The sequence below is a fragment of the Maniola jurtina genome, chromosome 18 (assembly GCF_905333055.1).
Source record: "Maniola jurtina chromosome 18, ilManJurt1.1, whole genome shotgun sequence".
NCBI lineage: Eukaryota > Metazoa > Arthropoda > Insecta > Lepidoptera > Nymphalidae > Maniola > Maniola jurtina.
Genome location: NC_060046.1, coordinates 7,457,271 through 7,470,976, shown reverse-complemented (window position 1 = coordinate 7,470,976; position 13,706 = coordinate 7,457,271). Strand labels below are relative to the sequence as shown.

Here is a 13,706-nt window from a genome sequence, read left to right as displayed (position 1 = left end):
TAGTTTAGGGGCAGTTGATTTTCTCTGTGTACATACCTACCTTTCATTTAATAATAAGTATTCTTAAAATTTCTTAAAATTAAATTTCCTTTTTCAAAAAACCGGCTAACTGCAAAAGGAGTTTGTGAGTTATCGCCAAAAAAACAGTAAATAATTTATAAGAAGTGATGTTTCTAAAACAATTTGCTACGTACCTAGGATCAATTTAAAAACTAAACAAAAAGCGTACGTAGCATTTCTCTTTTTAAGTTTCATCAATTTTGAAAATTCCCATATTGTTTTAGCGATAACTCAAAAACTACTTTATATGCAATAGCAGCTTTTTAGTAATATTAAAGGTGTAGAAAAATACATAAGATTTCTATTGTCAACAGGGCGAAGAAGCGACTAAACAACGGAACGTCCACTGCGTGAATAAAATATCAAATAACGTCGTAAATGATGCAGAATGTGATTTGGCGATAAAGCCCGTGAGCGCGATTCGGTGTCCCGACGTACCAGCCTGTTGAACACGGCTTGCATGAAATATGGAACCCATGGTAATGAAAATAATTGAAGAAAAACAAACTCCGATACATAGATATGACTAGACCTATAACCTGAAAGGAATGAAGAAAATGAGACAGTATCAGCAGACAAGTTTGACCTGTCACCTCAAAAGTACAACGATCATTTCCATGCATATCTAGTGTATGCACTTATTATTATCTATTGCTGGAATGCATATTTATGAGCGATTACTCAACTGACGTCCACCTGAGGTGCGCTGAATCGAGTAAAAACGCAGTTCTACATTTAAAACATATAGGTAGCGAATAATTGCGCTTTGTTTCGACGCGGCTCCGAGCCTAGTGAACGGTAGCCTTTACGAAAGGGAAGTTCAGCGAAAATATTTAAGAGGTGATGTCTGATATGCACGAAAAAAGTGTAATAAACTTTACGGTTGAATTGAATGTAACGAATGGGTGATTATAAAAATATTTTATCTCGCAATATGAAAGAAGCCCATCGAATAGGCATATTCACTTAGTAAGCCCTCGAATACGATCACTTTGTGGAGACGTGCGAATCTCGCAGGATAAGTACATTGAACAAAACTCTGCAATTACCACTTACTGCCATATTATTTAAGTAAAATATAGTTTAATATAGTCTTCGCTTAGTTTAAACGACTAATAAATACATAAATCTGTAACAGTATTAAAGTGGTGTATGTATTCTCTCATACAGACAAACGTGAAAATGTTAGTAGATACTAGATACTATGAAATTTGGACCAAAAATATTTTAGAATTCAAATTCACGTTGCCATAATCGCGGTTACTGCCAATATGACACTTGTATAATAAGTATTTTTAAGATTTACTAATAAAATAAATTCATATTTTTATACAAATGAATGTTTGTATGATTGTCGTAGGAATAAAAGTGTATTTTTTGTAACTATCGAAATAATAAAATCTGTAAGAATAGCTAGTCAGCCGTATTTTTTTATACTGTCGTATTCATAAAAAGCTTCGATCGGTTTACCTAGCGTTTCTAATCCGGACTACTAAGCATTGCAAATTCTTACCACTAAGAAAAACCAATTGTTAATAAATAATAATTATTATTACTTTGTCTTTTGGGTTGTATTTTTATTACATTTTAAATGCATTTATATTTATTAATTTACATAATTAATATTGTTTTTAAATGTCAACTAAAATTTAAAACATAATATGTAAAGATATTGTTCATATTTTAATCATAATAGATATAAACCTTCTTTAATTTAAAATCTTGCTAAGTCAAGTTGTGAGTAGATTGTAAAGCTATGCAAAAATTAAAGATGTGATATCACAAAAATCAGGTGTATGTGGGGAAAACACGAAATCATCATAGCTGCAAGGCATTTACCGAGTGCGTGCATTTTACTCCATGTCAATAAATAATTACGTGTATAAAAATAGTGAATTTATCAATTGCCTACAATTATTGGAACAAATGCCGATATTTATTATTAACAGTGTTGTTTGTGTCCTTTACATATTTCAAGTGATAAGCATAATTACTATAATAGCGTAGTATTTTTATTTATCTTTATACCTAACTAATTATTTAGGTGTAATCTTGTACATGAGTTAACTGATGTTTCGGTTCTAAGATTCGTCAGGAAACATATTCGTCGATCGATTGATACACAATTTTAATTTTCAAAGTGTTTGGAACTAACCTCTAGCTACAATACGTAATAATTTTATACACTGGTTTAATTTATTTTACATATTTAAAATATATCACAGGCATTAGAACTGTAATTACAATTGTGTATTTAATTTAGAGATGGCCAATAAAAAGTGCATTGTTTTAAATTGTTTTTGTTTTTTTTTACTCCATCCTCCAGTATTATGAGGCATTCGCTTGTATAAGGCCTATAGTACTTGAATATATTTAGCATCAGCAATTGACGATTTTTGGACGCTGCAAACGTTTCATTCCGTACATAACGTTTGAACGCCAATTGCTTTAGAGTATCTTTCTTTTTGTAATCACGTTCAAACACAACAAGTAGCTAAAAGTCGCGATGCAGTCTTTAGGTATGTAATTGCTAAAAATACCGTGTGTTTTGGCCCTAACACACAAAGATCATCTATAATAGGCTAAAGACTCAAATATGAGGATTCGGTCTACGAAGGCTGTTGGAAGGTAGAGGAACTAAAAAGACTAGTGTAACTTTTCAAGTAAACTGTGCGTAAATCTGCCATTTAAATTAAGTCCCTTTCCCATCCATACTAAACTAAGCTTTGCCGTAGGGCTTAAGTGTAACTTTTCAAGATAACGTCAACTATGCATAGATCTGAAATTATTAGTAACGAGAAAGGGAACGGGTTTTGCCTTCCCTTTCTCGTCCGTAATTTCGTGTCGTCATTTGATAATTCCATGGGTAGGAACTAAATACCAGATTTACACGCACAGTCAGCGTTAACTTGAAAAGTTACATCCAGGATTCAATACTCACCCTATTCATTGGAAAGATAATATGAAATATTATATTCGCATTAGCAGGATCAGCACTAATTTTTCGAATTTCGCTGTATTAACTATCGCACTTATAAGTAGATACCTAATGTTTAATTTCATACTATGTATAGTGCTTGTATAGTGCTATTTCAATGAATGATTACGAAGATCGTTCATCGTTAAAATGATAAAATTATTCGGAGGTAGTAAGTACAAACACGCATATAGTACTTAAGATTTTATTCTTAATTTCTCTTAACTTAAAGTTTGTGACACATTGAACAAATAGCATGTAACAATCACAGAGGAAATATAGAGATCTCAAAATTTGTGTCCATGAACATTAAACTTTCAAAACTTTAAGGAATGTTTGTCTAATGTTAGCTAACATCCAACTTCGATTTCAACGTAACAGAAATAACTAATTCTTTCAACAGAAATTCCCACAATCATATGCGGAAAATTATTTTATTCACTATACTAATAATTTTGAATTTTGTTACAAAATCTTTGAACATCAGAATAAGTTTTAAAAATCTATATGCACATAATATTATATTCATTTGCCACAAAATGTTTCATAAAATACTCTTTTTTTTAATTTTTATGGTTTCGTACCTCAAAAGGAAAAATGGTATCCTTATAGGATCACTTTGTCTGTTGTGTCTGTCAAAAAAACCTATAGGGCATTTCCCGCTGCCATTTATTTAATTTTACCCCATCCGTTCTTAATTATGGGTATACATAAAAATTGTTAAGTCCTATAGAAACTTATTTTCTGAATATAAGTTCTTTATTTAGAAAATAAGTTAACTCATTACAACAAGAGTAATTCATTATAATATAATGAATCTTGTGGTATGGGTAAATCAAAGTCAAAATCATTTATTAAAAGTAGGTACTATTGTACTTGTTTTGATGGTCAGAATTGTTAGATTTATAAGATAATTAATTACGTAAACTTAAAACTAAAGCTACGAGGGTTCCAAACGCGCCCGGGTCTGAGTATATCAGGTAAAAATCGTACATTTTTGCCGTAGATAAAAATAGTATGTGTTGTTGGGTTTAATTAAATAAATATATCAAAAAGTCACTAGCGCAGAACTGATCTATACATATAATAAAATTGTAGAAAAGTGGTGTCTGTACAATAGAAATATAAAAAAAAGTAGCAGGGGTTGTTATTATATCGATGCCGAACCCGAAATTGTAATTTTTTTTTGTGTGTTTGTGCACGCTAATATCAGAAACGGCTTATTCGATTTAGATACGGTTTTCACTAATATATTGTAGTAAGCTTCACTTAACATTTAGTGTTTATTTCATGTCAATCGGTTCATAAATAAAAAAGTTATGTCAATTTAAAGAATCACGGCGAACATTTTTAACGTACAGAGTATATGCTGCCCGAAAAGTCACTATTCCACGCGAACGAAGTCGCGGGCACAGCTAGTTCTCAATATAATTAATTTTATTTTAAATTATCTAATTGTGCATTTACAAAACATTTTGTGGCATATATTCTATTCATGATATAATACTATAGGTAGGACACAAATACATAATATAAATATGTAGTCATTTTCCAATATAAAAATTGACCATTTAAAATAAAGTTTTACTTTTCTTAAAGAGCTACTATGTAGTACCATAAAACATCTAAGTTTAAGACGGATAAAAGTGCAATGGTGATTATTTGTCTCTTTCTCCATTTGCCGCTTTTTTCTTCTGAAAGTTAGAAAATAACTACTTTATAAAAAATTATATATTTAAACAATATAATCAGATAAGTTTCCAGTTATTTATTTCTGATTTAAAGTAATACGATACATATTTTGACAGCTAAGATGTTCCAGAGTCCTTCGACACGGTGGCCTCGGACGATACATCAAAACGTATACTTTTCTTTTTAGTGCCATATCTCTGAAATATCATGGACAAAGTAAGAAACAAAAAATACATAAATTAAAACTTAGCACAAAACTAAAAATATAAAACCTCTTTTTATGTATAAGGGGATTTTACCTTCACTTTTGATTGACATAAAAAACATCACTTATTCTTAAAAATATTTAGGATACGACCTTGCTTATGCACAACTAGTTTAAAGTTTAGCCAAAACTGAATGATCACTGTAGTGTCTAATTTGCAGGGGTCTGGAATTTCATTGGCATGATCACACAACAAAGGGGGTCCTGCGTCTTGGAGTGCTTAGAGGGTCTAGAATGTTTGAGGTTGTTCCTACTGGGGGCCATAAAGTTCTCTTGTTAACGCTGAAACCAAAAGGACATTACTGGTCCAAAACATGACGCCGACGCGGCAAAGGCATTAAAACCAGACGAAATCCCCTTTTGCTGCATACCTAGCTGACATTTTGAAATTCTCTGTACCAACTTTGATTACCCATTTTCAAACTAACTAAACATTGTAGGTTTGAAAATTTGTAGGTAAAAAATGGCTGAGAACATCTGCATTTGACCTGGCACTGTTTAAAATCAGTCTAAATGACAGTGTCGTAAGTTGTAATAATGTGAACGTTGAAAGCTTCTAAACAGTCAGTAAAAGCTAGTTAAATGTAAATTAACCGTATCCTAAGGATTTATGATTAAATGATATTTGCTAAGTGATCGTGAAATCCATAAAATCAATACAAACAAAAATTCACAAGTCAGGGAATAGAGCATGTATTTAAAACAAGTATAAAGCAAACAAGTAAAATTAAAAATTGAGGCAATGATCTAAATTAACCAATTTTAATCTTTTTTCGTCTTTACTTACATATATCTAATCAAATGGTGATAATTAGGTTGTTCAACAACTAGACGAAACTGACAGGAGGTCTAAATAAAAATAACAGTCAAAATTAACCCTTTTCACACAGAATATTGTGAGAAGAAAAGAATAAACAGGCAGGTTCAGCACCCCATAATCATCTCAGGTAAACCAGAAAAATAAATCACATTGAGATTGGTCATAAGTTAGCGCTACAATTCCACAAACAAAAAGCTTGAAGCCACCATGTTATATCAGGGTTCCACATGACAATGAATGGAACGATGAAAAGTCACCTTGCCTTAGACCTCTCCCTGTCCAGATCTGTGTGCAGCAAGACGAGCTCCGCCGTCAGCTCCAACTGCAGGCCTGGAGACGACCCACTTCTATAAAGATCTCCGCCTTTCTCTGTAATGTTACCTTGTCTTTAGTTCTTGAGCCCCATCTTGAGGTCAGCGTGACGCATAGCTAGCTTTGCTGTCAGCTTCAACTGCATGCTCACTTCTACCAAGATCGCCTTATTTTCTTTTTCTGTAATATTACCGCATCTTAAGTTCGCGAATACGCGTTCTTAGAACCTACTTCCGAGGTCGGTATGGAATGAGGCCAGCTCCTGTTAGCTTCAAGTCCACGTCGCAGAGACGATCCACTGCTATCATGATCTACATTTTGTTCGTCATGGTGATATTTACCTTGTCTTTAGTGCGCGGGTCTGCGTTCTTGGACCTCTGCTCGAGGTTGGTGTGCAGCGAGGTCAACTTTGGCGCCACGCCGCGGAGACGAACCACTGCTATCAAGATCTTCATCTTGTCCTTCATGATGTTACCTTGTCTTTAGTGCGCTAGTCTGCGTTCTTGGACCTCTCCTCGAGGTTGGTGTGCAGCGAGGTCAGCTTTGACGCCACGCTGCAGGGACGAACCACTGCTATCAAGATCTTCATCTTGTCCTTCATGGTGATGTTACCTTGTCTTTAGTGCGCGGGTCTGCGTTCTTGGACCTCTCCTCGAGGTTGGTGTGCAGCGAGGTCAGCTTTGACGCCACGCTGCGGGGACGAACCACTGCTATCAAGATCTTCATCTTGTCCTTCATGGTGATGTTACCTTGTCTTTAGTGCGCGGGTCTGCGTTCTTGGACCTCTCCTCGATGTTGGTGTGCAGCGAGGTCAGCTTTGACGCCACGCTGCGGGGACGAACCACTGCTATCAAGATCTTCATCTTGTCCTTCATGGTGATGTTACCTTGTCTTTAGTGCGCGGGTCCGCGTTCTTGGACCTCTCCTCGAGGTTGGTGTGCAGCGAGGTCAGCTTTGACGCCACGCTGCGGGGACGAACCACTGCTATCAAGATCTTCATCTTGTCCTTCATGGTGATGTTACCTTGTCTTTAGTGCGCGGGTCTGTGTGTCTGGACCTCTCCTTCTCGAGGTCGGTGCGCAGCGAGGTCAACTTTGGCGCAACGCCGCGGAGACGAACCACTGCTATCAAGATCTTCATCTTGTCCTTCATGATGTTACCTTGTCTTTAGTGCGCGGGTCTGCGTTCTTGGACCTCTCCTCGAGGTTGGTGTGCAGCGAGGTCAGCTTTGACGCCACGCTGCGGGGACGAACCACTGCTATCAAGATCTTCATCTTGTCCTTCATGATGTTACCTTGTCTTTAGTGCGCGGGTCTGCGTTTCTGGACCTCTCCTTCTCAAGGTCGGTGTGCAGCGAGGCCAGCTCCGCCGTCAGCTCCGACTGTACGCCGCGGAGACGCTCTACTTCTACCAAAATTTCTGCCTTGTCTTTCACTGTAATGTGATGATAAAATATTTTTCAATACGCCAATCTTAGATCAATCCAATATTAGATAGATCCAACATTACTCATATATAAACCGGGTTGGGTCAGTTAAGCCAGACAGGTTCAAATTTTATTATAATTATCATATAAAACTGGATCAAATTGTGATGGATTGGATTAGGTTACATTGGGTCAGGATAAATGTGATTGAAACTGCATGGAGTAGGTACTTGCAGTGCCCTCCAGAAAAGTTAAACTGCTTTACATGAACCACATGAAAGATCAACTGAAGCAGTTTGACTTTTTCACATGTATTAAAAATATGATACTATATTAAACTATCACATTTTGCAAGAGTAGTCTAGACTTTAATACTGCTACCACTTGGATTAGATGGTTCAGTACAACTAGATATAAAAACTGACTCAAATTGTGTTTAGTGAAATCATGTTTGTTGAAACATCATCATTGTGTAGTGTTGTGAACATGCCTAGGTGAATCAAACAGAGTAAAATCATATATGTACTAAATTGTGTGACAGAAACATAACATAATTTTGAATCATTTTCTCGAATCATAATTCATTTTATCAGCAACCCTAATTAAAATATTACAGAACAGGTTATTTATTACAAAATCAATGTTTTTGGTCAACTTACTTTCGCCTTGTCCAAGTATGTTACAAAGTTTTTTATTCCTTGACTTTACTGTAAAAAGCTCCTCTTTCAAGCTTGTGATCTGCTGTTTTAAAGCTGAGATTTCTTTGTCCTTCTTCTCCAGGGCTTCTGTGAACTGTAGCCTTGTGAGAACCTCATCTGGTAGTGTCTGGTTCAACACTCTGGCTGTAATTTTGTCTTTTAAAAGTTCATTCTTGGTTTCTGCCTGTATTCTGTCAAAAAATTTTGTATCTTTGTCAGGTTGTTTTGGTTCTTCTTCAGGACCCGTTTCAGATGTTACATTCATAACTAAAATAAATTATATTATTAAACAAAAAAAAAAAGAACGAAGAATAAAATTTTGAACATGGTTTAACTTATAAGGTTTTGATGTTGAAAATGTATAGATTGAACGCTAGACTTCATATCTAAAAATCCATACTACTATTACAAATGCAAAACTGTGTCTGTGTGTCTACCTTTCTATGGCCCATCTCCAACTGGTTTTGATGTAATTTGGTACAGATAGCTTGCATCCTAGAGACATAGCCTACTTTTATCTCATAATTTTTATTTAAAATCAAAGAGTTTTCACTGGCAAATGCTAGTAAAAACTAAAAAACTAGAGATCCTTGCAGTTATGGGTAGCATCTATCTTTTATTAAAAAAATAATAAATGTAATGTCACAGTTGTATACAGACTTACAGTTAGGCTCATCACCATGTGTGACCATATCATTGAACTGTTCCAGACTCATGACATTTTTTTTCTTTTGTTTCTTGTTCCCAGAGCGAGACTGTTCTTCCAACTTCTTTTCAGACTCTGCTTCCTTTTTCATTGCCTTGTAAACATCTTTTTTCTCTTCAAAATCCAGTTTAGACAAAAGTATTGCCTGCAATACACTAATATTTGTACATCAGATTTTTTGTGTTCATCATGAAACTAGAGACTCTAGTGTAACTTATGCAGTACACTAACATGACAATGTATGTTTTATTTATTTATTCATATACCAATACCAATATTCAATGAAAAATTAAATTTTGATAATGCTGAGTAGGTACTGGAAGTTTTAAACTATCACTAGCCATAAATGAAAAAGTGTATTGGTTTGTTTGTTTCTTGTTGGTGGAGAAATGCATCAGGATTTTTGCATGGATATAGTTAAAGAACTGAAGAGTTAACTTCTTTTTTCTACGGACAATCAAAGCTCCGGAGAGTTGAGATATTTCAAAAACTTAAATTCACATGACAAAGGAGTCAGCATTATCTAGTTAGATATAAACTACAAATTTTTATATAGTATCTTACTATAGAAGAAAATTTTTATGACTACCCCTATTATAAATGCGAAAATGTGTTTGTTTGTTAGTTTTTGGTTCATGGGTTTGTCCTTCAATTCAATCACAACGAATCATGCACTAACATGATTTTTTATTTCGAAAAATCAAAGAGTTCCCACAGGATTTTTAAAAACCTTAATCCACACAGACAATAGTCGCGAGCATCATCTAGTTTTGCATAATCACAGTTTTATGGAATAGTTGGTCAAACATTTTTTTATTTTTTAATCAAAAAGTAACAATTTATAATCAAACCTCTTGCAATTGAGTTTCAAAATTGCCATCTACAATTTCTTCATCTTTTTGTTTCCACATTTCCCATTGCTCAGAAGTGGCCTCCACAGGCTTCTGCTTACGTTTTTTCGATGCTGGCACAGGCTGGAGCAAGGACAAGCAAGTACAATGAAAACATGTTATCTGCATTAATTCTCAAATTACCCTACAATTCAAAACTATAGGCACTTTTTATACTACCTGGGGCTTGTTGTTAGAAGTTTTGGTTTTCTTAGCGGAATCCAACTTCTTGGAAGGATTCGCCTTATTCTTCTTGGATTTCTGATTGTCGCTACCTGAATGATCTTCGTCCTCGATCTTGAGGCCGGCGAAACGAGATTGAACAACGAGAGCAGCCATTTTCGGATAACAGTGAACTGTAATACAAAAATATAATTAATTAGTTCTAAAAGCGTTTACGTAGGTCAGTATTCAAGATATTTAGGTGTAACATTATCTACTACAATTCATTGAAAAAAAATCGCGTATAAAATAAAAACGACATGAAAACGCTTACTTTTTAATTCGGTGTTTTAGTTTTGCCTGAATTCAATATTCAGTTATTAAATAATTAATAGTATTTACCTTTTCACTTTCTGTTCTGTTATTCTATTTAAATACCTTATTTGTTTAGAAAATGATTTTTTTTTGGAATATTAAAAATCGCGAACGTACAGTCGTCACACAGAACAGACCAGTAAAACCACAGAATAATAACATATAAAAACATGCCAAAAACCTTCGACCACAAAAAAAGCAAGTGTAAACAGACCAAACACCCGACAGAAGTATCTATTAACCTCTCGTCTGTTATAGGTATTAAAAATAAATCTCCGTTGTCTGTGTGAAATGACGTCACCTGCGCGCGGGAAGTGAAATTCAAATTGACATACCAAGCAACGCTTGGTACTTTGAACGAAATGAATGACTGTTTATTGTTCGTTATTTATCTGTCTATATTATAATATTAGACTTTAAACTCTATTTCAAGACCAATAAAGCTTAAAATCCAATAAGAGAAGGCAAGGTAGTATAGACATGGATGGCATGGATCCATGACAACACAGACAAGCCGCCCGCAAGGATCCATGCCAACACAGACGAGAGGTTAAGCTGCTATTAAGTAATCCGATTTTTTTTAAACTGGTTTTATAGTTCTGGGTTCTAGCTCTTTTGAGCCTAAATCAGTAATAATCCGAGTAAAACCAAGGAACAAGGAATAACAATATGCGCTGATTTTTCATTTTAGTAGAGTTCAATGCTCAATGGTATGAACCCTATTGAACCCGTGGAGTGTAGACCTTTGGGTATAGTTACTCCAATACAGGTACCGTACAAAGAGCTGTGATAGAGAGTAGTAATAGTGTGAAGAGAGCATCTATCCCCCATGACGAACCCACAGACCAATAACTGGTTACTGGACGATCCTTTGTGCCTTTGACGTTCACATACTAGCACGTAGTGATCTGTGGTAGTGGTTACATAATTTACTCTTTGACACTAGTAGAAAACTATGCAGCGTATCCAGGCCCCAGGGCTGTAAAATAAATTTAAAAAACCTATGCAGCGAAGAGCAGATTACTGGTCTGCGCAAGTAAATGTATTCTATGGGTCTGCGTCTGTGGTGTAACTTTTAAAAAACGTTTCCTGTGAACGCGGTAAACCTTGGATAAATGTTTTTTTTTTCTTCTCGTCTGGTGGATAAATGATTACCATTATCTCTATGTGATAAACACAAACTTGTGATAGCAGTTGAGGCTTGAGCACATGTTGAGCAGAGGACTGAACAGTAGGTATCAGACAAAGTTTAATAATGAAACTACAGTGCCAAGTTGAAGTTATTAATAGAGTGCACAGTAGTTTGAACATTAGATCTAATGGCAAATATTTGAGATCTACAGTAGCTTTAGGTAAAGAACCGAAGAACGAATATGAATATTTTATACTGCTTTTCTCTTCTAATAACAAAAATGGTACAAAGTATAAAGTGAAATGTATGAAACAAGTATTTGTGAAATGTTTGAATGAAGGTAAAGTTACGTTAAGATTCGATGAACCTCCTCACGATTTATGTATTAAAAGTGAAGTTATACAACTAAAAAGTTTTATGAGGTTACTTAAATCTTGCATTACCGGTGATTCGAAAGACTTAAAACTAGCCAACTTATCTTCTATTGGGGTAACAGCTAAAGATATTGCACCTACTAAGTTAACAATCAACGATCGATCGGAGTTTCCAGCTAAAGGGCTCCCACGTACACTGAAGTCTCTTTATATTGTTGGACTCAAGCTGTGCAATTTTCGGCGGGATATTTTACTTCTGAATCATCTCAGTATCTTGGATTTAAGTAATAATGAAATAGAAAAGATACCCCCTGAATTTGGTATGTATAAAAAATAAAATTTATTTATGGACTTTGTATACAAAAATTTAATGATTATATTACAATAGAGTGTTCCTATTTGCAGGCAGATTACCAAGTTTAAGTGAACTGTATTTATCGAATAATTCTCTTGGTCTTAGTAAAAACCCTGATTGGCGGTGGCTTTTTGGACTTCAGGTTAGTAATATATCAATACCAATAGTTTAATTAATTTTAATCACATAAAATAATCTGGTAAAATGAGTACTTAATTATTAATTTATCATAATTCTGATGAATGCTGTTGTATTTGTAGGTATCAAAGAAGCTGAAGCTTTTAGATCTCAGTGGGAACAAATTAGGAAATTTGCCAAAAGATATTTGGAAACTGCAAAACTTAGTTACATTAAAAGTTGATAACAATAGTCTTAATAAATTACCCACTACTTTGGGTCGCATCAGTACTTTGAGGTAAGAATCAATTAATGTATTTATTGGCTACTAGCTGAGCCATCCTTGCTTAGTTCAAGAGTTCTGTAAATGATTTCTTAGCCATTTGAACTACATGTGGATATCAACTGAGAACTGTCAAGCCTCAATATCTCAATTTAAACAATTAGAAAGAAGGAAAAACTTGTTTCCCTCAGCTAAATAGTGATTGTATATGCCTGCTACAAGTATAGGTGAAGCTTATATGCAGTTTCTTCTATTATAAAATATATTATAGCTGATGTCTTTTATTGCAATGCAGCCCAATCCGTCCCTCCTGGTGTACGCTATCTCTTATTGTGTAATATAATATATTTTTTCTCATTCACAGGTATCTATCAGTGTCTAAAAACAATTTGCAGACTTTACCATGCAGTTTGATGCACTGTGGTTTAGATCATATAGATATCTCAACCAATAATTTTACGTCTGAAACAAAAGGACCAATATTGACTGACTTTACGCCTTGGGAGTTTTACATTAACAGTTTAGTTCATATTGCAGCTAAAACTGTTTTAAAGCACAAGTTTTTCTATGCGCCCAACATTATACCAAAAACTTTAGTAGAGTTTTTAGATAATTCCAATATGTGTGTTTGTGGCAAACCAGTGTTGAATGATAAATATTACATTATTAAGCAATTTGATCTCAAAGACTTTAGTATAAGTAGACATGTAATTTTTAATTTTTTTAATAAGAATTCATCTGTTGGCATTGAATGTTTCTTTTGTTCTCCAAAATGCTTTATGAAGTAATTCTCAAATAATGAATAATAATAAATTCTTTTTTTGATAAATTTATTTGTATTGAATGTCTTCTACCTTTATTCAAACTAGCCTTGCACATCCGCCATATGAGTTGGCAGTTTGCTCTTGGCTCTTCTATTTTTAGCAAAACAAATACAGTAAATATAGCACAGTGCAACAATATTATCTTATACTTTATTGTAACTTAGAGGGAATGAAATCATGGAGGTTAAGCAGTCTCTAATCTGTCAAATGGATGGCAGCAGCTTATGAAAGGAATTTT

At 34.5% G+C, this 13,706-nt stretch overlaps 3 protein-coding genes and 1 long non-coding RNA gene across 10 annotated transcripts in view; 2 read left to right on the top strand and 2 right to left on the bottom strand.

The window, feature by feature from the left end:
• LOC123874200 (A disintegrin and metalloproteinase with thrombospondin motifs 7) overlaps positions 1-2,354 on the top strand; it is a 101,579-nt gene extending 99,225 nt beyond the window's left edge. The window contains exon 20 of the mRNA XM_045919440.1: positions 375-2,354. Within this exon, the coding sequence (XP_045775396.1) occupies positions 375-509 (135 nt within the window). The 3' untranslated portion in view covers positions 510-2,354. The remainder of the gene's footprint in view (positions 1-374) is intronic.
• Positions 2,355-4,364: 2,010 nt separating this feature from the next.
• On the bottom strand, positions 4,365-10,551 carry LOC123874201 (G kinase-anchoring protein 1-like). Of its 6 annotated transcripts, none has more exons than XM_045919441.1 (7): positions 10,411-10,551; positions 10,027-10,202; positions 9,808-9,930; positions 8,915-9,101; positions 8,212-8,517; positions 7,421-7,560; positions 4,365-4,926 (listed from the first exon to the last, which is right to left on the bottom strand). In XM_045919441.1, exons 2-7 carry the CDS (start codon positions 10,183-10,185, stop codon positions 4,846-4,848), a joined length of 996 nt encoding a protein of 331 aa, XP_045775397.1. In that variant the 5' UTR covers positions 10,186-10,202; positions 10,411-10,551; the 3' UTR covers positions 4,365-4,845. The 6 variants fall into 6 exon arrangements, with proteins under 6 accessions (XP_045775397.1, XP_045775402.1, XP_045775398.1 ...); XM_045919446.1 differs by having other exon boundaries at positions 4,365-4,731; XM_045919442.1 differs by having other exon boundaries at positions 10,027-10,195; positions 10,411-10,538.
• Positions 10,552-10,830: 279 nt separating this feature from the next.
• Positions 10,831-13,509, bottom strand: LOC123874164. The gene is made up of 3 exons (XR_006797845.1): positions 13,499-13,509; positions 12,431-12,440; positions 10,831-10,938 (listed from the first exon to the last, which is right to left on the bottom strand). It is a non-coding gene; the product is annotated as an uncharacterized LOC123874164 (long non-coding RNA).
• On the top strand, positions 11,484-13,470 carry LOC123874163 (leucine-rich repeat protein 1). 2 transcript variants are annotated; one of them, XM_045919381.1, is made up of 4 exons: positions 11,484-12,209; positions 12,295-12,386; positions 12,505-12,659; positions 13,009-13,470. In XM_045919381.1, exons 1-4 carry the CDS (start codon positions 11,639-11,641, stop codon positions 13,430-13,432), a joined length of 1,242 nt encoding a protein of 413 aa, XP_045775337.1. In that variant the 5' UTR covers positions 11,484-11,638; the 3' UTR covers positions 13,433-13,470. The 2 variants fall into 2 exon arrangements, with proteins under 2 accessions (XP_045775337.1, XP_045775338.1); XM_045919382.1 differs by having other exon boundaries at positions 11,485-12,209; positions 12,514-12,659.
• Positions 13,510-13,706: the final 197 nt, after the last annotated feature.